General features: G+C 39.9%; 1 protein-coding gene across 6 annotated transcripts in view; it reads left to right on the forward strand.

Annotated features, from left to right (window-relative positions):
* LOC116617089 overlaps positions 1-25,259 on the forward strand; it is a 46,797-nt gene that overhangs the window by 9,589 nt on the left and 11,949 nt on the right. For 3 of the 6 annotated variants that reach the window (XM_032379511.2, XM_032379510.2, XM_032379512.2), the window contains exons 3-12: positions 6,789-6,917; positions 7,253-7,449; positions 8,465-8,707; positions 16,899-17,011; positions 17,083-17,313; positions 17,737-17,849; positions 18,193-18,302; positions 18,850-19,044; positions 20,023-20,379; positions 21,007-21,230. In XM_032379511.2, coding sequence (XP_032235402.2) covers positions 6,789-6,917; positions 7,253-7,449; positions 8,465-8,707; positions 16,899-17,011; positions 17,083-17,313; positions 17,737-17,849; positions 18,193-18,302; positions 18,850-19,044; positions 20,023-20,379; positions 21,007-21,230 — 1,912 coding nt within the window. The remainder of the gene's footprint in view (positions 1-6,788; positions 6,918-7,252; positions 7,450-8,464; positions 8,708-16,898; positions 17,012-17,082; positions 17,314-17,736; positions 17,850-18,192; positions 18,303-18,849; positions 19,045-20,022; positions 20,380-21,006; positions 21,231-25,259) is intronic. The other 3 variants (XM_032379515.2, XM_032379514.2, XM_048727987.1) reach the window with 1 other exon arrangement.

Genomic DNA, 25,259 nt, shown 5'->3' on the forward strand with positions numbered 1-25,259 from the left:
CAATAGACAAATAAGAAGGGTCAATTTCTTGTGCAGTGGGTGAACCGTTTCCGGGAAGGCTGGCAGGGTCAGCAGACCTTTGGATGGCGGCAGCTTCACTGGAGGACGAGCAAGCAGAGACATTGGGTACCAAGTCTGGCTTGGCCGAAACGGAACAACCATCACTCCCATCGCTTTGTCTTGGATGATTTTCTGCAAAACCTTTGAGATGCAACTGAAAGGTGGAAAGCAGTAGAATTTCTCATCAGACCATGAAATGGTAAATGCATTTATGAAAGAGGCCTCTGGGTCTGGTCGATAAGAACAGTAGGCATCAAACTGCTTATGAAGCCTAGAGGCAAATAAGTCAATTTCTGGTTTGAAATTTAGATTACTCAATGCCATGTCTAAATTATCTCGGTTAAGCATCCATTCGGTATCTTGTGAATAGAAATGCCTGGATTCTCTGTCTGCCTCATGATTATCAACTCCAGGAATATGAGCTGCTGTTTTCCAAAGCATATTGTGTGAAATGAAACAATTCTCAGATTTGAACTACGAGTGCATTGCATTCTTTGTTGTGGCATGTACATAAGGGCCACTGCAGTGGTATTATCTATCATAAGCTTAATATGTTTGCCTGCCAATGAGGCATGGAAACATTTCAAAGCAAAGAAGGCTGCAAGAAGCTCCAAATAATTAAAATGCTGCTAACGCTCAGAGGGGGACCAGTTTCGCCAGTTTTGGTGTCGGCCATTACAGCGCCCCACCCTTGAAGCGAGGCATCTGAGTAAATGGTAATGTCTATTGGAGGGCGATTAAAATCATTGAAGCTAATGTCAATATTGTTAACCCACCAATCTAATTAAGCCATTCCCTGACTAGAAATTATCATAGAGGACTCAAAATTTCCTTTTAAAATCTTTAGGGCATGGGCCTTCTCCATTTCCAGATTTCTGTAATATAAGCCTCCATATTTTACTCCTGGGAGGCTGGAAATAGTGTGCCCTATAGCTTTAGCAATGGCTTGGATTTTTACTATCCCCGTTTTGATGAGTTCAACCAAGAGCATCTTAATTTTGGTTCTCTTTTCCTCTGTGAGTCTTACTGTCGTAGACATGGAATCTATGAGAAACCCCCAAAATGTAATCTGCTGACTAGGTATTAAAGAATAGTTTTCTGGGTGTATCACAAAGCCAAGACTTTCAAACATTTCAATAGAGTCAATGACACTTCGTGTGCATGCCTCTAATGTCTGACCCTGTATGTAGAGGTCATCAATATACCCTGCTATGATATGGCCTTTGAGCCTTAGATGGGATAAGGGCGGCTTTAACAATTTTGTAAAATTTCGTGGACATGTGCATAATCCATTTGGGAAAACAGAATATTTGTAGAGGATTCCATTATATTTAAACTTGAGAAACTTTTGAAACTCTGGATATATATGTACACTATAGTAGGCATCCTTGAGGTCAAGACTTGCCATCTACAATTATGGGTTACTAGGTCCAAAATTGAATGGATAGATTCCATTTTGAAATGGGATGTTTCAATAAAGGAGTTCAACTTTTTTAAGTTTAAAATAAGTCTTACCTTTCCATCTTTTTTAGGGACTGTAAATATTGGGGATATAAATTCCCCCAACTCATGATCACATGGGATAATTGCACCTTTGTTCATAAGTGAGTTAATTTCTGCCTCTGCAAGGGCAACATGTTCTTTACATATAGAATTAGGAGGGTAAGATGACTAGACAGGCTCAGATACAAAATCTATTGTCTCCCCGACCACTGTGTTTAGAATTTGAGGGTCAGATGTTAACTCCTGCCATTGTGGTAAGAAACAGGATAACTGTCCACTTTTAAAATGCTCAACCTTTGTGTTAAGGTATTGTTTCAGAGTAGACTCAACATTTATAGGAAAGAATGATATATTTACCTGTTTTTTCAAATCCTTTAGTTCCTCGTGAACTTTTTCTTGGCTATGTTTGAGTTTGTTGAGGTCGTCCGGGGAGGTTTGTAGCCCCTCCCCCTGCCTGGCAAAAAAGGCTTGTTTTGGGGGTAATTGTTCCCAGGTCTAGCAGTCATATTGCTGCTCCTTTTAAAGGGCTTGGCCTCAGAACTCTTATTCATGATTTTGTTAGTCGTTTTGAGCTCTTGTAATGTTTTTGGTAAATCATTACCAAAGAGGAGTTGCCCAGGCTTACGAGACCTCGAACACAATGGCTTGAACTCAGGGTTTAAGTAGAATTTCATTAATTCCCTTCGCTTGCAATATAATTCAGTGTTCACATGCCCTACAAGAGCCACAGCATCTGAAAAAGGATTTATCAGCTCTTTGTAGTTAGGGATTGTTCTATGTTCCCTGTGCTCAAGCAATTTTTCAGTTGTGCAAATCATTGCACTTAATACCTTTACTAAGGTGTCCTGCAGGGCTGTTAATTTAAGGTCAGAGCGTTTAGCATTTGTGTTAAGCTTACACCAGATCTCCTCATTTACTTTTGGACAAAGTACCTTGTCACAATTCGAGGGTTTTTTGAATTTTTTCAAGAGCTGTTTTCTTTGTTCTGTAGGCAACTCTATGTTAACACTCTCATTAACCAATTCAGCTAATTTAGCTGACACTGGGGGGCCAGTATCCACTGAGCCACTTATACCTGATCTTATTTGGTCAAGGAAACTGTTGTTGTCACCCTCAACCTCGGACTCGTCAAGCTCAGAATTGAGCTCTAGTAACTCCTCATCCTTTTCAATGTCTCCGCCAAAGAGACTAACTTTATCATAATCATCAGTGAGATTATTAGCGTCATGTTGACGTGAAGAACTTGCTTTTTGAGAAGCTTCTGGTTCTGGTTCCTCATCTGAGGAGGTTGGGCTTATTGCTCTCTGTGGAGCCGGGGGATTTGCCTTCGATCGTTTTGACCGTGGCTCGTGGTTAGGCGAGCGTGATCTCTTTTGGATCACAAGCTCTTTGAGCAGTTCATTACTACTCTGCATGCTAGCCTGCATGCTATTTAGGACGGCTACTAAGGAATTGGATCCTGTTTCTGCAGTAGAAGAAGTCGTTTCTTCGGTTTCCTTCGGGTCGTTTTGGTCGCCCATCTTGTTCCTTCCTGTAGAAAAAGATAGCAAAAAGGGCGGGGGAAAAACCCGAACGAAGAAATTGGGTAGAATTAATCAACCAGAATGTCGAAAAACTACCTCAAACGATTCCTTGATGGTTCCACTGATTGTATCGGCGATTATTCTATAAAAAGAGTGATTGGAAAAAGCTGAAGAATATAGGGAAGTACTCTTCGTAAACCAAACGATGCGAAAGCACGACACAACTGGTTGATGCTTGGCGCTACTCGCTCTCGTACCAGTCCCTCACGACCTAGGCTGATGACGAAATAGAACCCCACATTAACCCCTGACTTCCCCGGGACCATAAGGGAGGGGGCTCAAATGACTAGGGCATTACAATGTGATTCAGCAGTACACACTCAATTGTTTTTTTTTAGAACAAGATACCTAAATAAAACTAAAAACAAACTTTTGCTTTTTAAATAATAAATCTGTAAAGAAAACAGTTTTCCATCAACTTAAGGGCTTATGGTACTATCTCGTTGCTACGAAACTCCGTTGCTACGAAATGGAAAAGCGCTACATTCGGTTAAATAGACTTAAATCGCCGCGCGTCATCCAACTTGGTTACGTAATAATAATAATAATAATAATACATGTTTATTTCTACACCATTGCAGCTATCATGGCTGAATTACAAGTGAGAGGTCGTCACACAGAAACTAACAATAGCGCACAGTCACAAAATCTCTAAACCTACAAGTTTTAGCTTGCGGTCCTATTATTTTCTCATTTCCTGATCTCAAATTACATCCATGTTGGACAGTTGTCATGTTATTAACCACAGATTTTAAGGGTTCAACAGTTTTAGCTCTTGCCATAAATTTCCGACATGCTTCATCCCTTCTCTCAGACAAAAATTGGAGAGACGTTGAGGCAAGGGCACTACTATAGCTCGTATATTCGTGCCTTAGAATGATTTTTAAAGCTTTTTTCTGTATAGACTCCAGGTGCTCAGATAGGTATTCCGGTAGAGCAGCCCACACCGGCGACGCATACTCGAGTACAGACCTTATGAGCGCGCAATAAATAGTACACAAATCATGTACTGATAAGCCAGCCTTTTTGAGAAGTCTTAACGCGTACAGGCGCTTATTTGCCTTACTGAACACGTGTTCTACATGATTATTCCAAGACAGGTCATGACTAATGAAAACTCCAAGAAACTTGTAGCAGGTAACCCTTTTGATAGTTGAGCCCATTAAATTGAGTGCACATGTGGGAGATGGTTGATATTTTAGGAAATTAATTACTAGCTCCCTACACTTGCTAGGATTTAATCGCATGCCGCGTTGTGTTGCAAACCCACAGATTTTATTAGCGATAAAAGGAAGGTAACTAGGCGAGCATCTAGGTACAACCTCATAAATAGTGGTATCATCAACATATTTTACCCTATACGGCCAGTTATCTACTAATCTGTTTACTAAGACGGCAAATAAGAGAGGCGCGATTTTAGTGCCCTGAGGGATACCCCCATGGGGACGTACATACTCAGACAAAACCCCATTGATCATGACTCTTTGAGGTCTAGCAGTAAGAAATGCACTCACCCATTGCTTAAGATGGGCATCTACGGCCAGAAGGTCAAGCTCTTGCACCAATACATTGTGGTCTACTTGTGGCCCAGTGGTTAGCACCTTTGACTTGTAGGCAAGCGCTCCGCGTTCAATCGAGTCCTTTTTTTTATTATTATGTTCTTCGAAACTCCAGTTCTAATTTTCTTTGTTCTTTTTTCCAAGAAATTAAAATAAACTTTCGACATTTTGTTGAAGAAAATGCAATTTTTATATGTTTTACGATAATAAAAATAAATGGCGGAAAAACAAGATGGAGGCCATTTCCGCGCGAGAAAACACGTTTATTTTGAACATTTTACAACAATTTTGAATTTTTTTCACTCAAATCATTGATATTACCATTCCTAACTACTTAGCGCATGGGATTTTTGATTTTTGGAAAAATGAAAAAGTTATTACCAAATATGTGGTTTTCGAAGAACATAAATATTCGCAATTTCTCGCGGTATCAAAATTTCGCAAATCCGATGTGTGAAGTTTTAGAAAATAGTGATGTTTAAATATTTCTGAAAAAAATATGGTAGATTCGAACAGTAGCTTCTCCGACGCGTTTTTATGTTCTGGGTCACGTGACCATGGGAGGGGTCAGATGACGTCAGAGATTTGACACAAAACAGAAGCTTTTATAAAACAAACAAATTTCCCTAGCAACGGACTCAAAAGATAGTGCCATAGGGGATATTTGAGGGAAGTACTGAATATAATTATCAAGTTATTGTTATATTTTCTTATCAAACATTTACAGAAGTCAAACTTCTTCCTTTTCCTTCTCCCTGTTGACTTTTTTTATGCAATTGATGCTCTTCGCTATTTTCCCTCTACAACAAAAATAAATTAATGAACAGATTTGATTTTTAAATTAGAAATTTCTATTTAGTACTTTAACTTATATCTTCTTTTAAGGATTTCCTTTTCAGTTCAGTCTGTTTTACATTAAATTTATTTTAGAGGTTTATATTTATATTTGTATGTAGATATTAATTCCCATGGGGATGGAAAATCACCACTTAAAATGGTACATGAAAACTTCAGCATTGCATCTCATCTAAAATTGTGTCTGACACTATATTCTATCCTCGAAATCCTGTTTCATCCATTACTTGTTCTTCGCAAGGACAAAGCTTGTCAGAATGTAGCTATACAAATGTCTCATAATGAAACTAAGGGGAAGGGTTTTTTAGGGCAAGATACTTAAACTATATGATAAATATGTAAACAAAACCTTAAAATAACGAGAAAGGGGAAATGTCAAGAAATGCTTATCCAATAATTTTCATTACTGTTATATTTTTTACTAAATCTTTCAAGTTGAGTCAATTTCCTTTATTTCTCCTCTCCTCATAGCCATTTTTAGTCAATTCATATTCTTTGCTGTTTCTCTCTACCCAAAACATATATCAATGAAAGGTTTTGGTTTGAAATTAGAAGTTTGCATTTTAGCACTGTCTGTGATGTCTTAGATGTATTTTTTAGGGTTTGCTTCCAAATTAATATTTTCTCTCAAATGAGAGCTCATTTTCTCATTTTCTCTCATTTTGGAGTAGACCACCAACAACAAGGCCATTATATGGTAATGGGTGGGTGCACCAATATGAAATGCATGAAAGAAGATATATTTTTGTGGATTTTAATTTACAGACATTTTTCTGAATAATCAGTCCAATGAAGGAGAGAATCGCCACTAAATCGATAAATAAAAATTACAGCATGGCATCTAAACAGTCTAAATATATTATGGGGAATCTTTGGAATGCTGTTACATTCATGACATATTCTGCACAAGGGCAAAGCTTGTCTGAGTAATGTTTTGATTAAAAAAAATATTTATAAATGGAACATAAGACTTTACCATTAGACTCTTGACAACTTTGACAGCCATATTCACACCACAGGAATTGTGTTTGTTAACTTTTATGTACTGCATAATTTAAATTATTGAATAAGGTCTGGATCCATTTGGTTGGGCCAATGAATAAATCTCAGTAAAGAGCAGAATCCTAGATCCCCCAATAATACCTCGATCAGTCAACATAAAAGGTGTTTAATGCTGGCTCCGCTTTTAGACAGTGCCGTAATCTATATATTATGTATTTTTGTACAGAGACACTAAATGCAAGCGCGGGGAGACGTTTAGATGTGCTACACGCAAACACTCGCAACTCTTCTCTGTGGTCAACGCTCTCTAACAATAAATCTCAAATGCACAACGACAATAAAAGAAATGATAAAGGTATTATATATGCTTTTAAATGTATGATAAAGTGAAGCTTTATTTCTTAGGCGCGTTCACAGGTATCGCGTATTATCCCTTGACAGGCAAAAAGTGGGCCATTTCTTATTGAAGGATCGACCATATAGTAACATCGCCAAAACCAAACTTCCAACCAAACTTAGAAGAAGCCATGCAAGTGTCAAAGGGGTGCAACGATATGGTCACGTGGTGTATACCGTCGTTAAAAACGTCACAAATAGTCGTAACAAAAAAACAAGAATAAGCAGCGTTGTGATTTGGAGCTACGCTTTTAGGCAGTCCTTAATCTCTAAATTATAGTTTTTCTTGTCTAGTTTCTATGCGTGATGACGTCAGTGGGACTGGGCACAAGCGCGCCATCCCCGCTGTTCTCGCTAAGATCGCTGCCAACAAACAGGTGCAAGAGGCTGTGGTGGAAAAAGGTATCGAAGTGGCGGGGAAATTGATTGACAAGCAGCTGAAGACTTGGGAAGAGCAAGGGGCAAAGGCGGAAGCTTTCCTGAAGAAGAAGGTGACCTAAATAGCGGAATAATAAGAGAGTAGTAGCTTATGTCATTTAGTGTGCGCAATTACGAGACCACAGAAAACCCGCTGCTTACACAACGTTGACAAAGATATTAGTAATTTCTTTCGAAAATTTCTTTTCGAAAATATCTGACGTGGGTACCCTGTGGTTTTTAACTGGAATAAACAACTACGCCGTACGGCCACACAGAGCTTTTTGAAGCGTAAACATATATTTTTGGAATAACTATGGAAAGGGCTTTCAGATGATGATATGCCTCCCAAAATCTCCGAGGGGGCCCACGGACTATAACACTATACTACTTGATTTCTAAAATTGAGTCATTCTCATGGTCTAGGTTTCCCATTCGTCGTCGGAAACGCCGAACTTGATAACAACTTGATAAAAAATCAAACAATTTAATACAATAATGTAACATGTAAGTGGAAGCAATGAAGATCATATTTTAAGGCTAAGTTCAAACGTCGTATATCCATGAGCCATTCAATGGAAATCCATGGAAATGAATCAAGTCTATTGTTTCGCCTTCCATTTGCATTGAATACGGCTCACGACGTTTGATTTTTTTAAAATTTACAGGCGCGTAAATAGGGTGTGCGCCCAACCCCCCCCCCCCCCCCACCACCACCACCACCACCATTGGCGGCCAAAAGTTGGGTTATCACTTATCATGGAATCTTCAAATACTGCTTTTCCCATATGATACCTATGACTACGCACCCCACTCAGCCAATCCTGGGGACACGCCTGTTTTGCTTACTAAAATACATAATTTGACACAAATGTATATAGCAAAGTTGTCTGTTAAATCTAAAATCACGACAAAAGAGATAAAGCATTTCCTCCTGAACTCTGTAGTTCGGCGCCTAATTTCAAACAAAAACAATGGATTGGTCTCATGACAAATATTCACTCTTTAAATTTTAGAATCTCACAACAATAAGATTATGCATTGCGTTTCTTTCAACCCTTCATAGTAAATAGCTTCTCTATTTTGCAGATCAAGCTTGACATAATGCCCGACAAAGGGTGGGAAAGCACAGACATGTTCGTCCCTGCGGGGTACCATATTAACTCGCATCTCGAGAATGAGAACGCGGAAGATGATCTCGACAAGCCATCCCCTACACCGTACAACTACCCAGCAGGCATTGGAAGCGTCATCATGAACGGATGCTGGGGGACTGGGTACAAACCAGGAGACCCCTGCTATAACGCCATGGAAAACACCACACAATGCCGAGTAAGAAAAAAATAACAAGAATAGATATTCCCCTATGTTGGGCGTTTGGGTCAGGGAAGTTTGGGTCTGTGATGTGGTTTAGCTACATGTATACATAGCTGTACCTATGAAAAACCCATCATTGGGCAACATAAGCAACAGTTTTCGGTCTTCTCAGAAAAAGAGAGAAGGGGAGAAATGGGCCACCAGGGCACAGGTTCACCCGGGACAGAGAAACACATTAGGGACGTGAGGGACACATAAGAAATATACAGAGATATAGGGATGCATAGGGACATTCAGTAATGCATAGGGATATTTAGTAAATAAACCAGTCTGATGGCTGGGATATCGGCGGATAAAATGTCTAAGCATGAAAAATGTTACGAAAAATAAACAGTTGGCCGAGAAACGAAGCTTTGAAGGCAGCTGTGAAATTTTGAGGGCCAATTCTCATCTGCGCCCATTATCCGCCGATATCACAGTGAGCCAAAGAAGGGGTTAGTTTATTTTTTATCCCAGTGACTATGTCGAAAACGTATGACGATAGAACAAACGCTTCCTGATATCAATCACTTTAATCACATCGTTTCGTTCATGCTCCGACCGCTAGCGTTCATAAGCGTCTTCTGATATCTTTGCACATGTTAATTACTAACTGTCAATCAAAATCACAACAATATAAGGGAAATCTATTCTAAACATAACTACACTGAAAATGCAAAAAGTGTCTTCTGCGCGCGCTGACGTGGCACTGGAGTGACGCCACGAGCGCGCGCTGTCACTTTTGCCATTCGCAATCTATAAAAATCCATGCAACAGTTTTTTTCATTAGGACGAACACTACAGGCTCAAAACTTGCATTTCAACTGATTTATTTTAACCTAGACTGTTTTTTTTTTTCGCATGAAAAAAAGCAAACATGTGAAAAAAACAACAACAAGAGAGCCAATGCGGATGAATACAGGGAATGTATGAACATTCTCACAAAATTAGGTTTAGGTTCATATCCGTGGTAAGCATTCCCACCAATGATTTTTTTCAAGCACTTCTTTTTCGACAATTCTTGGCTTTTCTGTAGTCAGTTTTTGTGTGTTTTTGAGAGGGGCAGATATACTCATCCGCCATATTGTTTTGCGCGCTCTGGAGGCCTGTGCCGAGGCAGATCGCGGCTGGCTGGCAGCGTGTGACAATGACGTCATTGACCACAAAAACTGTGTCGCCAAGTTATAGACCATTTCTATACCTATATAGACAAAAACTGAGTCGCCTAGTTATAGACCATTTCTATACCTATATAGACAAAAACTGAGTCGCCTAGTTATAGACTATTTCTATACCTATATAGACAAAAACTGAGTCGCCTAGTTATAGACCATTTCTATACCTATATAGACAAAAACTGAGTCGCCTAGTTATAGACCATTTCTATACCTATATAGACAAAAACTGAGTCGCCTAGTTATAGACCATTTCTATACCTATATAGACAAAAACTGAGTCGCCTAGTTATAGACCATTTCTATACCTATATAGACAAAAACTGAGTCGCCTAGTTATAGACCATTTCTATACCTATGGGACTCCACGCTCCTCTGGCTCCGCTACAAATCAACCGACTGGGAAGACTGTGGTGTGGACACGGAAAATCATTTGCGATACCAAGATTAGTCTTTCTCTCAGGTCGCTGCGCTCCCTCTGAGCAAAAAGAAATCAAATATTCTTTCTGTGCCTCCATAGCGTTTTGAAAACCTTGGTGTTTGTTTGAGGAGTTATTGAGCAGACAAAAAGCGAGTTTTGACTGCACAAAAATAGTCACAGGACAGATACCACTTTGACTAGACGTTATCGCGTGATATTTGTCCTTTGAAAATGTGCACGTGACCCATATTGACCAATCCGCGCGTGAAGTAGATCACTGGGATATAAATAGTATTTGTAAATACTTGGCGGGAACTTCATAAGAACGCGCGCTCTGATTGGTTCGCTATCTCGGAATAATGGGACAGTATTCTCTGCTAAAGCTCGGAATAATGAGTCGATTTGTGAAATTACCATATAAAAACTAGGTTTTAACACGCGAAATTATCGAGCTTTTTTGCTAAAATTGTTTTAGATTTATTGTCCTTTACAGAAAATCGGCTTCTAACTCCCTGTGTTAGTCTTGACAATTCCCCGCCGAAATGATTTTGCAGCGCGCGCGACAAATTCAAAGTTCGCTGATATTTTATTTGCAATAAACAAATGCATCACATTCTCACTTTATACGAAGGAAAACGACAAGTTACTCAAAGTTTAGGCCTTCATAATTTATCCACAATCAAGAGAATTGTTTTAGTGTATGTACCTTCTGTAGAGGATTCAAAGCAAAAGAAATAATTTCTAAGATCAAATTCGTGAAAACGACGTGCCAAACGGGACTAAATTAGGTATCGTCCACACGTAAACGCAAAAATGATGACCGAAAACGGAACGATTTCAAAAAGGCCAGAGTGGAACAATATTAAAACGATACCCTATCGGTGCCGTGGGTACGGACTAAAACGGGAGGCTCTGGAGGCTCTGTATTTCGTGATGGTCAAAATTCGTGTATTGTCCCCACTGGAGGCTCTGTATTTCGTGATGGTCAAGATTCGTGTATTGTCTCCACTGGAGGCTCTGTATTTCGTGATGGTCAAAATTCGTGTATTGTCCCCACTGGAGGCTCTGTATTTCGTGATGGTCAAGATTCGTGTATTGTCTCCACTGGAGGCTCTGTATTTCGTGATGGTCAAAATTCGTGTATTGTCTCCACTGGAGGCTCTGTATTTCTAGATGGTCAAAATTCGTGTATTGTCCCCACTGGAGGCTCTGTATTTCGTGATGGTCAAAATTCGTGTATTGTCTCCACTGGAGACTCTGTATTTCGTGATGGTCAAAATTCGTATATTGTCTCCACTGGAGGCTCTGTATTTCGTGATGGTCAAAATTCGTATATTGTCTCCATGGAGGCTCTGTATTTTGTGATGGTCAAAATTCGTGTATTGTCTCCACTGGAGGCTCTGTATTTCGTGATGGTCAAGATTCGTGTATTGTCTCCACTGGAGGCTCTGTATTTCGTGATGGTCAAAATTCGTGTATTGTCTCCACTGTAAGCTCTGTATTTCGTGATGGTCAAAATTCGTGTATTGTCTCCACTGGAGGCTCTGTATTTCGTGATGGTCAAAATTCGTGTATTGTCTCCACTGGAGGCTCTGTATTTCGTGATGGTCAAGATTCGTGTATTGTCTCCACTGGAGGCTCTGTATTTCGTGATGGTCAAAATTCGTGTATTGTCTCCATTGGAGGCTCTGTATTTCGTGATGGTCAAAATTCGTGTATTGTCTCCACTGGAGGCTCTGTATTTCGTGATGGTCAAAATTCGTGTATTGTCTCCACTGGAGGCTCTGTATTTCGTGATGGTCAAGATTCGTGTATTGTCTCCACTGGAGGCTCTGTATTTCGTGATGGTCAAAATTCGTGTATTGTCTCCATTGGAGGCTCTGTATTTCGTGATGGTCAAGATTCGTGTATTGTCTCCACTGGAGGCTCTGTATTTCGTGATGGTCAAAATTCGTGTATTGTCTCCATTGGAGGCTCTGTATTTCGTGATGGTCAAAATTCGTGTATTGTCTCCACTGGAAGCTCTGTATTTCGTGATGGTCAAAATTCGTGTATTGTCTCCACTGGAGGCTCTGTATTTCGTGATGGTCAAAATTCGTGTATTGTCTCCACTGGAGGCTCTGTATTTCGTGATGGTCAAGATTCGTGTATTGTCTCCACTGGAGGCTCTGTATTTCGTGATGGTCAAAATTCGTGTATTGTCTCCACTGGAGGCTCTGTATTTCTAGATGGTCAAAATTCGTGTATTGTCTCCACTGTAGGCTCTGTATTTCGTGATGGTCAAGATTCGTGTATTGTCTCCACTGGAGGCTCTGTATTTCGTGATGGTCAAAATTCGTGTATTGTCTCCACTGGAGGCTCTGTATTTCGTGATGGTGAAAATTCGTGTATTGTCTCCACTGTAGGCTCTGTATTTCGTGATGGTCAAAATTCGTGTATTGTCTCCACTGTAGGCTCTGTATTTCGTGATGGTCAAAATTCGTGTATTGTCTCCACTGGAGGCTCTGTATTTCTAGATGGTCAAGATTCGTGTATTGTCTCCACTGTAGGCTCTGTATTTCGTGATGGTCAAAATTCGTGTATTGTCCCCACTGGAGGCTCTGTATTTCGTGATGGTCAAAATTCGTGTATTGTCTCCATTGGAGGCTCTGTATTTCTAGATGGTCAAGATTCGTGTATTGTCTCCACTGGAGGCTCTGTATTTCGTGATGGTCAAAATTCGTGTATTGTCTCCACTGGAGGCTCTGTATTTCGTGATGGTCAAGATTCGTGTATTGTCTCCACTGTAGGCTCTGTATTTCGTGATGGTCAAAATTCGTGTATTGTCTCCACTGGAGGCTCTGTATTTCGTGATGGTCAAAATTCGTGTATTGTCTCCACTGTAGGCTCTGTATTTCGTGATGGTCAAAATTCGTGTATTGTCTCCACTGGAGGCTCTGTATTTCTAGATGGTCAAGATTCGTGTATTGTCTCCACTGTAGGCTCTGTATTTCGTGATGGTCAAAATTCGTGTATTGTCCCCACTGGAGGCTCTGTATTTCGTGATGGTCAAAATTCGTGTATTGTCTCCATTGGAGGCTCTGTATTTCTAGATGGTCAAGATTCGTGTATTGTCTCCACTGGAGGCTCTGTATTTCGTGATGGTCAAAATTCGTGTATTGTCTCCACTGGAGGCTCTGTATTTCGTGATGGTCAAGATTCGTGTATTGTCTCCACTGTAGGCTCTGTATTTCGTGATGGTCAAAATTCGTGTATTGTCTCCACTGGAGGCTCTGTATTTCGTGATGGTCAAAATTCGTGTATTGTCTCCACTGTAGGCTCTGTATTTCGTGATGGTCAAAATTCGTGTAATGTCTCCACTGGAGGCTCTGTATTTCGTGATGGTCAAAATTCGTGTATTGTCTCCATTGGAGTCTCTGTATTTCGTGATGGTCAAAATTCGTGTATTGTCTCCATTGGAGGCTCTGTATTTCGTGATGGTCAAAATTCGTGTATTGTCTCCACTGGAGGCTCTGTATTTCGTGATGGTCTGGTCTGGATTGGTCTGGATGGTCTGTATTTCGTGATGGTTAAAAGCAATGTGTGGCCTCAGTGTTCAGAGCGAGCAAAATCTTCAAAAACACACGAACATCAAGAACTCTCAAAAGCGACACATCGTTTCGCGCGGCCATTAAGGAAAACAAAGTTGGAAATTCGGTAAAATAATTACAGCAAAATGTGCCTTGTTCAGTCCCCGCCAAGTATATACTAAAACAATTATTCTCCTCCGGCTCAGCGAATAGCGGTGGATAGTCCCACTATCCACCGCTATTCACTTCGCCTACAGCGATTAATTGTTAACTTTAGCGGACTTCCCATATGAGCGGAGCCCCATACCTAAGAAAAAGTGGTATATAAAACAAATATGATAACAACAAGGTGACTTTTTGTCTGAGCATGCGCATCACATCCCATGTCTAGGGCCGAGTAGCGAGATTCGCTCACAATGTTTACAAATATGTTGAACTTTTGGACCAAAATTATCTGCTTTACGGACGCAGGAAGGCTTTTTTTCAGAGGATATCTATGTCAGTATGCTATTGCAAGGTATCTATAGCGTTCATTTAGCAATTCGGCTATTTTATCTTGCATTTCTCGACTTTTGAATCTCTGGGATATGGGAATGAATCTGGTAAAAAAGCCATGGACGGAATATTACATTTGTGAGTTATAGAATCTGGAAGGTAGAAACAAAAGAATCATATCATCTTAAACTGTTGAAATCAAGCTTAGATTCGCGGAGCTAGACTTCAGCGAATTAGTAAAAAATTTGTGAAATTGCATAAAATTACAATTATTGGAACCGAGTTACTAAAACATGCAGGCTTTGTACCACACTATCTCAACTCTCGGTGTGTTCCATGAACATTAGCTTAGATGGGTAAAATTGGGGAATTCGACGAATAAAGCTTAATTATAATACCACATAGAGTTTCAGGTGTCAGTACTACGCATACTTTATTGCACATTGTGACATTTTGTTAATAAAATTCGTGACTGAAAAACAAACCTTGTTCAAGTTTGAGCATTTGGCTAGTGAATTAACAAAAGATCGGAATTTGTAGGAATTGATTTCAATAGTATTAAAATAAATTTTGTTTCAATGTGTTTGCAATAAATTAAATCACAGGAATCTATCGCGTTTATTTGGTTTGCGCAATACACAGAGCGTTTACCGCATGTTCTTCCCTTGTAATCAGAAACTGTAGAAAATATCGTACAACTATGTACAATATATATATATATATATATATATATATATATATATATATCAGTCCTTTATTGTTTTGCCGGATATAGCAAAGCCACATCGCGCAGGGGGTAGCCGAAGCCGCGCCCGGCGCGATGAGGCCCGCGGTGTGGGAGGGTGGGTAAAGAAAAATATAAACGAGAACAAGTGATACTACGACGGCGAAGTCTAAATAAAACTGATTATAAATTACGTGCGCCCAGGCACTTGAGTCTAGCTCATACAATTATTAAATAATCTAAATTATACCGCTATTGGACGAAATCCAATACCACACATTAAACAAAATGAAATTTAAGCAATTTGATCATTTAAACTGTCATATATATGTTAAAAAAAACTCTCACGTAGTTTATTTGCAGCTTTTGATATTTCCCGGTAAATTTGGTTGCAATCGGTGTAAAAATTTATTGAGAAATCAAGCTATTTAAGAAGAAATAGTGAAATTACGAACAACAATGGCGCGTTGTTTTGAGCCCGTGTTACCAATGGCCAGTCCAAATTCTCCAAATTCTCACGTAGTTTATTTGCAGCTTTTGATATTTCCCGGTAAATTTGGTTGCAATCGGTGTAAAAATTCATTGAGAAATAAAGCTATTTAAGAAGAAATAGTGAAATTACGAACAACAATGGCGCGTTATTTTGAGCCCGTGTTACCAATGGCCAGTCCAAATTCTCACGTAGTTTATTTGCAGCTTTTGATATTTCCCGGTAAATTAGGTTGCAATCGGTGTAAAAATTCATTGAGAAATAAAGCTATTTAAGAAGAAATAGTGCAATTACGAACAACAATTTTGAGCCCGTGTTACCAATGGCCAGTCCAAGCGCATGCACCCGCAAAAAGTCATCCTGTTTATGATAACAAATATTGGTAACCCATCGACTCGAGTTTTCGTGACGCGATGTCCGTCCGTCCCTTAAAAGCATCGTATGGCAACCAAACTTGGCAGGTGTCATGTATGTGTCAAGGGAGGTGCAAAACTGTGGTCGCGTTATTTGTAACGTCATCGATGACGTCACTAGAGGCAAACATATGCTGACGTCATCAAAATAAAAAAAGTATTTATATTTCACGAAGAAAACATCATATGGCAACCAAACTCGGTAGGTGTCATGTAGGTGTCAAGGGGGTGCTCCAATATGGATTCCTGTTGTGTGACTTCATTGATGATGTTACTTAAAGCAAAAACATTCATATCTCTTGAAAGAAACAAAATATGCTGACCTCATTAAAATAAAAACATTCATATATCGTAGGTGTCATGTATGTGTCAAATGCGGTGCCAAGATATGGTCACGTGATGCTTGACGTCATCGATGATGTAACTAGAAGCACAATATGCTGACGTCATAAAAATATCTATATTTAACGAAGGAAACATTGTATGGCGTCAATGACGTCACTAGAAGCAAAAAATAGGCTGACGTTATCAAATAAGAAATATTTTTATTTCAATAAAGAAACATCGTGTGACAACAAAACTCGGTAGGTGTGATTATGTTTCAAGTGGGGTGCACTTGTTATGTGTCATGTAAGTTTGGGGGAAGGGGGTATGACAAGTTGGTCGCGTGATCTGTGAAATCGTTGATGTCGTCAAAAACAGAAATAATAATAATCTTTAATATTTTTTAAATTATTAAGCAAAAATAAGCAAAGATTTGTTCGTTTGGAGCTCCGCTTTTAGGCAGTGCCTCAATCTATATATTGCAGGGATACAGTACCAAACAAGACGGAGGGATGGATAGGGATGGTAATAAATGATGATGTTCCTTCTTTTTAAGAACATGATTGATGGTGCGGCATTTATTGGGGTCGGCTTTGATCTGAGAGGAGAGTACAGCCCTGAGTCTAGAAAAATGAGTATTATTCAGAGGAGCTGTGGCGGGCATTCAATGTAAGTAATTAACATTGAGTCGGACAAAAAAGCCCATTGCGACACATTTTCATTTGTATACTGTGTTCAAGGTACGACAACTTCCAAGTGCCAGATACCATGAATGTCCACGGCATCTACGACACATCAGCCACGATGTTCACGTTCTCGTCCCGGTCTGAGTATCAGCATTTCCTCGAGGGGGAGGCCGGAGTCTCGGGGTCGCTCTTCGGCTTCTATGGCGGCGTGAAGAAGGCATGGGGCAGCTCGACGAGTACTTCGTCAAATAGCTACTTGTCTGTCTTTGACATCGACGTTGATAGGTTTGTTATATTTGGGAACTTTCGTCAAATAGCTACAAGTCTGTCTTTGACATCGACGTTGATAGGTTTGTTATATTTGGGAGCTTTCGTCAAATAGCTACAAGTCTGTCTTTGACATCGACGTTGATAGGTTTGTTATATTTGGGAGCTTTCGTCAAATAGCTACTTGTCTGTCTTTGACATCGACGTTGATAGGTTTGTTATATTTTGGAACTGAAGCCAAACCTTTTAAGAAGACGGACGGCAATCGTTTTCTCTTGATGTGATAAAAAATCTTATGGTCCGGTTGCCATCAGTCGTCTAGAAAAGTCTTTTTTAAGTTTCCTATTTGAGAGTATCCGGAAAAAGATAACTTCGTTGCCGGCAATAGGCTTGGTGAGTCAAATATTCAAGTGGACAACACATTTTTTATTCTTTGTTCAGGTACGAGATCTTTAAAGACGAAGTGAAGCCTCAAGATTTAAGCAGGGCGTTTTTGAGAGAGTTCATGAGCCTTCCCGCCTCTTACTTTGACATTAAGGCTCCACTTGTTTACCGTAAGTAATGGCGGATCTAGCAGAGGGGTCGTTGGGCAATTTAACCCCCCCTCCCTGTGGGGGAAAGAATAAAATGTATTAAAGAGTCACCTTGTTTTATTTAGTGGCAACCCCCCCCCCCTTACTGCTGCAACCCCCCTCTTACAAAATCCTATATCCGCACCAAAAACACTAGAACTAGCTTTTTCTTTGTTTAGAACAACTTTTTGGACCGCCCGATACACAGTTTTTAGTTAGCTAGCCTAACCTATTGCATGTTTTTTTTATTTGTTCATGTGTTCTATTATGTTAACATGCTTAACCAAACGAAGAAGATAGATAACGGTTATGCCAATTTATACAGAGGATTTTGTTCTTCGTTGGGGGACACATTACATCAAGTCGGCAAGATTTGGAGGTCAGCTGGAGCTAAGAAAAACGGTCCAGCGAACTTCTTCACAGACCAAAGAACAGGTAATAAAAAGATGTAATCAATAAAGGTCCGTGGCTGCATTAGTGGGAAAATTGACGAGACAGACTCAAGTGTGGCAATATCACAGGCGGGCTTAAAAAACCAGCAGCACAACGACTTGACCATCGCTATCACTATCAATACCATCACAATGAAATCATCATCATCGACGTCGTCGTCGTCATCATCATCATTACTACCACCACCATCTCATCGCGACCATCACTACCACCACCACCGCATTAAGACTACCACCATCAGCATCATCAACGCCAACATTACCATCACCACAACCATCACTCTCACCACTATAACTATCGCCATCACTATCACCACAACCATCACTATCACCACCATAACTTCCACAATCGCCATCACCACTATCAAAACCAACATTACCACCACCACAAACATCACTATCACCGTAACCATCACAATCACCCCCAATTTCACCATCACTAGCAGCCATAACAACATGACCATCGCCATCACTAACAATCCTTTTTGAGTGATGGTGAATAATAACCTTCTTTCCAAAAAAAACACTAGGTATCAGAAAAAATGGAGGCTGAGTACAGAAGTCTCTTCTGGAGTGCTGGGGCGACGTCTAGCACAAACGAGGGGACAACCAACAGACAAGAGAACAAGTTCACATCCTCCTCCATCGTGGTCCAGGGAGGAAGCCAAGAGATCGCGTCTATCTTATCTGACGAGTATGCCCCGACATTCAAGAATGAGTTCAAGGTAACGATTTTGTCATATCATGATATTTATAGTGTCACTCGCGCTACCATGGGCACCAAGAGAAAGTTTTAAATTAAATTGTAATAAGTGGTTTATTTACCACATATATCAACGTGTCTTTTGCACCGAGAACTCTCACTTGCACGATGGAATTTTGATTTAACTCTTCAGATACTTCAGACCACGAGCTCTTATTAGCCTTGTGCGTATTATAGTGCGACTCGTGCTAACGTGGCTACTAAGGCAAAGTGTTAAGGAAGTGAGCCAATGAATGACCGTTTTGATTGACACTAAATAAGTTTGGTTTTATCGTGTTCTGATGTGCAATGACGCAAATCTTTGCCGTTGGTAGGCTTTTAAGTAATTTCTATTGGCTTCAAAGAACTGTCAAGGTTGCCACCGTAACATACGCCGAATGTAAAACAATATTAGTAGAAAGAATCTTAAAGCCGTCGAGGACAAATATTGATTAGTTTTCATTATTTCCAGATTTATCCTGTATCAGTTTTCTTCTTTTTCAAACAAACACACATAACAATTACATAACAAACTACATTATTATAATACAGCATGTAGCAATGTAGACAAATTACCTTTCTGATTATAGTATTCCGGTATTGACTAGTGCAGGATTTTTATTGTCAAAAAGACAGAGTTGCAGTAGATGACATACACCTATTTCAATAAAAGTTGTCAATGCAAATGGCGATTGGCAAATGGCAGTTCTACGACCAAAAGTAACTATGCGTCTCGAAGTATATGGATAAATCAAAACAATTATCCATGGACTTGATTTAACACCTTTAATTTTACGAATAATTAGTACCCATAAGTCATTTACCATTTGCCATTCGCCATTTGCACTGACAACCTTTTGTAAAAAAGGTATATTTAGTATCGTACGTATTGGGGATATGTAGACAATTTTATTTTTGTGTTCTACAAAAAAATGTCTCATGCTTATTTCTACCTGTCCAGGCCTGGCTACAGAGCATTAACGATTACCCCAAGGCTTTCAAGTTCCATTTGAGCGCGATTACCGACCTATTGGACTTCCGTGCAAATGACTTGTTCCCTGACGAAACAATTACGTGGGGATGCGAGGGAAAAACCGACCTACTAACGGATCCAAAAACCGGAAAGAAATACTATGAGTACAACCTTCCCCCGACAAGTTCAAGCTCGTCGGAAAGTGCTAGTACCTCGGGCGACGCGAGTGCCACCAGTGTAACGAAGAGACAGTACTGTGAAACGACTGAAAGACAGGAAGTTGGCGATCATATAAAACGAAGACGCGACGGCCTAAAGCGAGCCATTGAAGTGTACATGGAAGAGGTGAGAAGGGAAATTTATATCAATCGATCTTGTTTTAAGAACTGTGAATTTCCTAGCTCGCCTGTCAATTCTAAATTTTGAAGACCGCATTATTTTTTTCATTTTTTTTTGCCTTACAATCGTGTACGGCGAGAAGTTTCACGTAAATGTACAAGAATTTATCTTAACATGCTGCTATTTTGAAACAGGCTCAGAACCTAGCTTTTTCAGAACAACATCACAGATTTACCGGGCGCTCGCCTATGTCTTTTTTAGATCATTTAAAAAAACCGACTGTCATTGATTGATATGGACAGTGATGATGATGGTGGTGGAGTCTGGGAAATATAATCTACCATGAACCATACAATGCTAATCATATGATGGGGAGATTGATTGTGAAATCGGTAGTAATGACGACAGGAGTGAGTGAATGAAGTACCCCCCCCCCCCCCCCCCCCCACCCGCGTAACTGTGATGAAGACTGCGACGAGGAGATGACGATATTGTCTTTGATTAATAATAATAACAACTATGATGATTGTATGATGATGATGATTGTGATGCTTTTAATAGTGATGATGTTACACAATAAAAGTTATTATTATTGTTTCGGCAATTATGGTAATGATTCCCTTTTGTATCCAGGGTCCCATCTCTGTCAGTGACGTCAGCTTGAAGGCCGGGGAACCTGGGTGCCAATCGGCGCGCCGTGATTTTAGTCAAACAGCCACTCCCCCAAAATGGACTGACGTCATTAATCCTTTAAATACAGTGAAAGTTACATTTGATATGAAGAGTGATCTAGTTCCAAAATCAGCCACAATGGGTCAACACATCGCGCGAGACATGACACGAGTTTTGAAATTACGGTAAGTGTGAGCAAGCTATTAACATGACACGAGTTTTGAAATTACGGTAAATGTGAGCAAGCTATTAACATGACACGAGTTTTGAAATTACGGTAAGTGTGAGCAAGCTATTAACATGACACGAGTTTTGAAATTACGGTAAGTGTGAGCAAGCTATTAACATGACACGAGTTTTGAAATTACGGTAAGTGTGAGCAAGCTATTAACATGACACGAGTTTTGAAATTACGGTAAGTGTGAGCAAGCTATGAACATGACACGAGTTTTGAAATTACGGTAAGTGTGAGCAAGCTATTAACATGACACGAGTTTTGAAATTACGGTAAGTGTGAGCAAGCTATTAACATGACACGAGTTTTGAAATTACGGTAAGTGTGAGCAAGCTATTAACATGACACGAGTTTTGAAATTACGGTAAGTGTGAGCAAGCTATTAACATGACACGAGTTTTGAAATTACGGTAAGTGTGAGCAAGCTATTAACATGACACGAGTTTTGAAATTACGGTAAGTGTGAGCAAGCTATTAACATGATACGAGTTTTGAAATTACGGTAAGTGTGAGCAAGCTATTACAAATTCGCGGTTCCCAGGAAGATCAGAACTCCTCCCCCTCCTCCCTCCCCACCCCCAAGAAAATATGATTTTCACGAAGGACCTCTACACCAAACACTTCGTCGTGTATTTCTAGTATTAAAGTACAGCAGTTTTGTAAATTATGCCGTTAAAGCTTCGCAAGTAGAAAACATTTGCATAAGACAACTTTGAAATGAAATAGCTCTTTGAATAGATAAGGTAAGACCCTGTTCACAGGCATACGGACGAATATTTGTCCGCACGTATTTTTGCGCACTTACGCGTTCTGTTCACATTCTTGCACGGTAAAGTGTGCAAGTTTTTGACCTGAAAAAAGCAGGTATAACTTTCGTCCCGAACGGTTCCGAATTCGTCCGGACTCGTGTGAACATCGAAACCGTGTAAACTAGACCCTATTCTTGCGCGGATTTTGACGTGATGCTACGCTTCAAAACAAAAATAGTTTGTTTACATCTCGCAACATTGATTTTATCTTTGGTTTCATAAAACAAAACAAGAGTTTCAGGTTGGGAAAAACGATCTCAAGGAATGGCAATACAAGCGGCAGCAACATGTTTAGCTATTTTGGCTGGATTGACCGGACTACAATCACTGCTCCAAATGCCTATGCTTAGCGAAAGTAAACGAGCACGACAACTTAAACGACTAAATGTTATTTTAAGTATCAGAAATAACTATACAAAGAAAAAAAGGAGAGCCAGAAAGCCACGTAGCCTTTGGGTTCGACCTGGGAGAACGTCCCAGTGGTGGGATAACTTTGTAAGCTGGGTTATGCTTTAACAAGAATGGAAAGAAAACTTTCGGATGACAAAGACTAATTTCTTCAAGTTGAGCGACGAGCTTAGGCCCTACCTGGAAAGAAGAGTCACCAACATGCGAACTCCTTTTTCTGTCGAAAAGCAATTGGCAGTAACACTATATTACCTTGCGGACGAGGGGCGAATTCGTAAAGTGGCAAATGCATTTGGACTCCGGAAAAAGTACAGTATCAGGCGTAGAGTGTGTTTTGCATTACCTGTCAAAATTGGCCCCTCAATATTTCAAACTACCCGAGAATGAAACTGAGCTTCGAGAATCTGTTACCAAATTTCTATAAAAAAATATGGGTTCCCACAGTGTTTTGGAGTGATTGATGGTACTCACGTCTACATAAAGCAGCCAACTTAAAATCCAATGGACTATCTAAACCGCAAAAAAAAAGAAACTTAATCAAGGTACAAGCCCTCTGTGACTATAAATACTGCTTCACTGAAGTCGTGATAAGGTGGCCTGGTAGTGTGCATGACTCGGGGATGTTTTACAATTCTACCATAAACACCACGTGTGATCCAGTGTATCCTTTGTTGCCATATGTGATGAAGGAATTTTCTGGTGGGGGCAACACCATACAAGAGCAACTTTTTTGGCTACCGGCTGAGTTCAGCACGTATGACTATAGAGTGCTCTTTTGGAAGGCTAAAGGGTACATTTGGGGCACTACTCCGTGAGTTGGATATCAATAGTAAGGGTTTCTTAAATGTTATACATGCATGGTTTGTCTTGCATAACTTCTGCGTAGTCAACAATGGCTCCCTCCCACAAGGAGACGTTGACAACGCAATGCAATATGGCAAAGAGTTTCATCCTCCAACTTTACCTGCAGACAACAGAGTACCGAAACTCAAAGTAAGCGGATAAGGGAAGCATTCGTAGAGAATGCTTCCCTTCCCTTGAATTAGAGGACCATTCATTTTTTTTTCAGTGGGAAGGGGCATATGGCTGAGTAAAAGCAGAGGGTGTAGGACAGGAGAGGGGTTACTCTCTATATCCATCAGATGGCTATGGTCGTCATATCTTTAAGGGTGTATATTTGGAGCCCTGTGTATCTCCCTGGGTGTGAAAATGAAATTGGTCAGTTTTAATTTCATTACCTTAGTACCTAAGTGCTGTTATATGCTCATGGTAAATAAAAATTGCTGACGATCATTCCTGTCCTGTCCAAAAGAAATATGAATATTTTCGGAGATAAATGGTTGCTGATTGGCTTACTTATAAGTATATTGCATGACAATTTCAAAGACCAATGTAAATAATAACCATGTGTACAGTTAAACTGCTTGGTCTTATAAGTTTTAACATCGGTATTTTTCAATATGTTATGTTATATATTATATATCCTTAACCTTAGGAGATAATTATTTTCCAGTAAGGAGGGGGGGTACCATTTTTATTGAATTTTGCTTTAAAATGCATGACCCTCCCAAGTCCTTACAGGTTATCATTTTAACATATTATAAATATAGAAACTTTGTATAAAAACTTTGCCAAAAACTTAAATTATCTGATTTAATTATAATTTTTCATTTTTTATTCTGAAGAAATGTTTTACTGTGCAACATGTGTATAAAAGCACAAAGGGAAATAACCCATGTGTCCTGTTCAGAAATCTTCCAATATGTTCCAGCAACCAGTGAAAGAGTTGTTCACAGCCGGACATATGTGTTGCTGTTTTCACTGTCATCGCTGGTACGAGTAAAATCCGGAAAAAAAACCATGGTGTTGTTGTTGTGGCATTGCCGTTGGTGGGATTCCTGGGAACTGGGGTGTTTTTTGGTACGAAATAAGATTCCCAACCATTCCAAACCTATTGTTGAGGGCAGCTGTTAAAGATGTAAAGCCCTGTGGAAGGGTGTCCATCGTTTTCTGATGCTTCATGTCCGCCTCTCGTTTCGTTTTGGTCGATGACCTTTCGGCCTTCCCGGGCTTTTGCCAAAAGCTGACTATCAGTTGACAATTTCTTGGTAAGCTTTGCGTCTTTTTTTCTCTGATGTTTTTTAAAACGAAAAATGTCTCTCTGACCTCCCTAGATGTAGATGATAATTCCACCGAATCTCCACCATTTGTGTTATTATCTTCGTCTTCAAGTGATGTATCCAGTTCACTCGCCAATTAGCTTTCAATACCTCCAACAATTCAATCGACAGCTGGTAAACCGCTCCACACTTCGCAGCATTCATCAGAAAATGTGGCCACCAATCTCCCCCCTCCACTCTCTCTTCCAGTATCGACCGCCTTTCTATTACTAGACTTGATTCCTTTGATCTTGTTTTGAACGCTGTATTTTGTAAAATTTGCTTTTGATCTGCGCGGAAATGTTGCAGGCTGGTTTTGCGTTTTTTTTCCCGCGAAATTCCTGGCAATATCTTCGTATCGACACTTCACCGTCTCCCAATCTAGTCCCTCTGCTTCCTTAGTTGCCTTGTATGCGGTTATGACAGCAAGAAGCAAGCTTATTTCCCCGTCAGACCATGTAATTTTTTTTTCCGCGGCCGTCGGGCTGCTTGTCGCCATATTGGATTTAAAAGCCCGCAAACAATCTGCGATGTAATTAGCTGATATGGATAGCTTCAACCAATCATTTGAGACAAGTAGAGCCATTCAAATGTTTCTAGTGT

Source organism: Nematostella vectensis, chromosome 5 (assembly GCF_932526225.1).
Source record: "Nematostella vectensis chromosome 5, jaNemVect1.1, whole genome shotgun sequence".
Lineage (NCBI taxonomy): Eukaryota > Metazoa > Cnidaria > Anthozoa > Actiniaria > Edwardsiidae > Nematostella > Nematostella vectensis.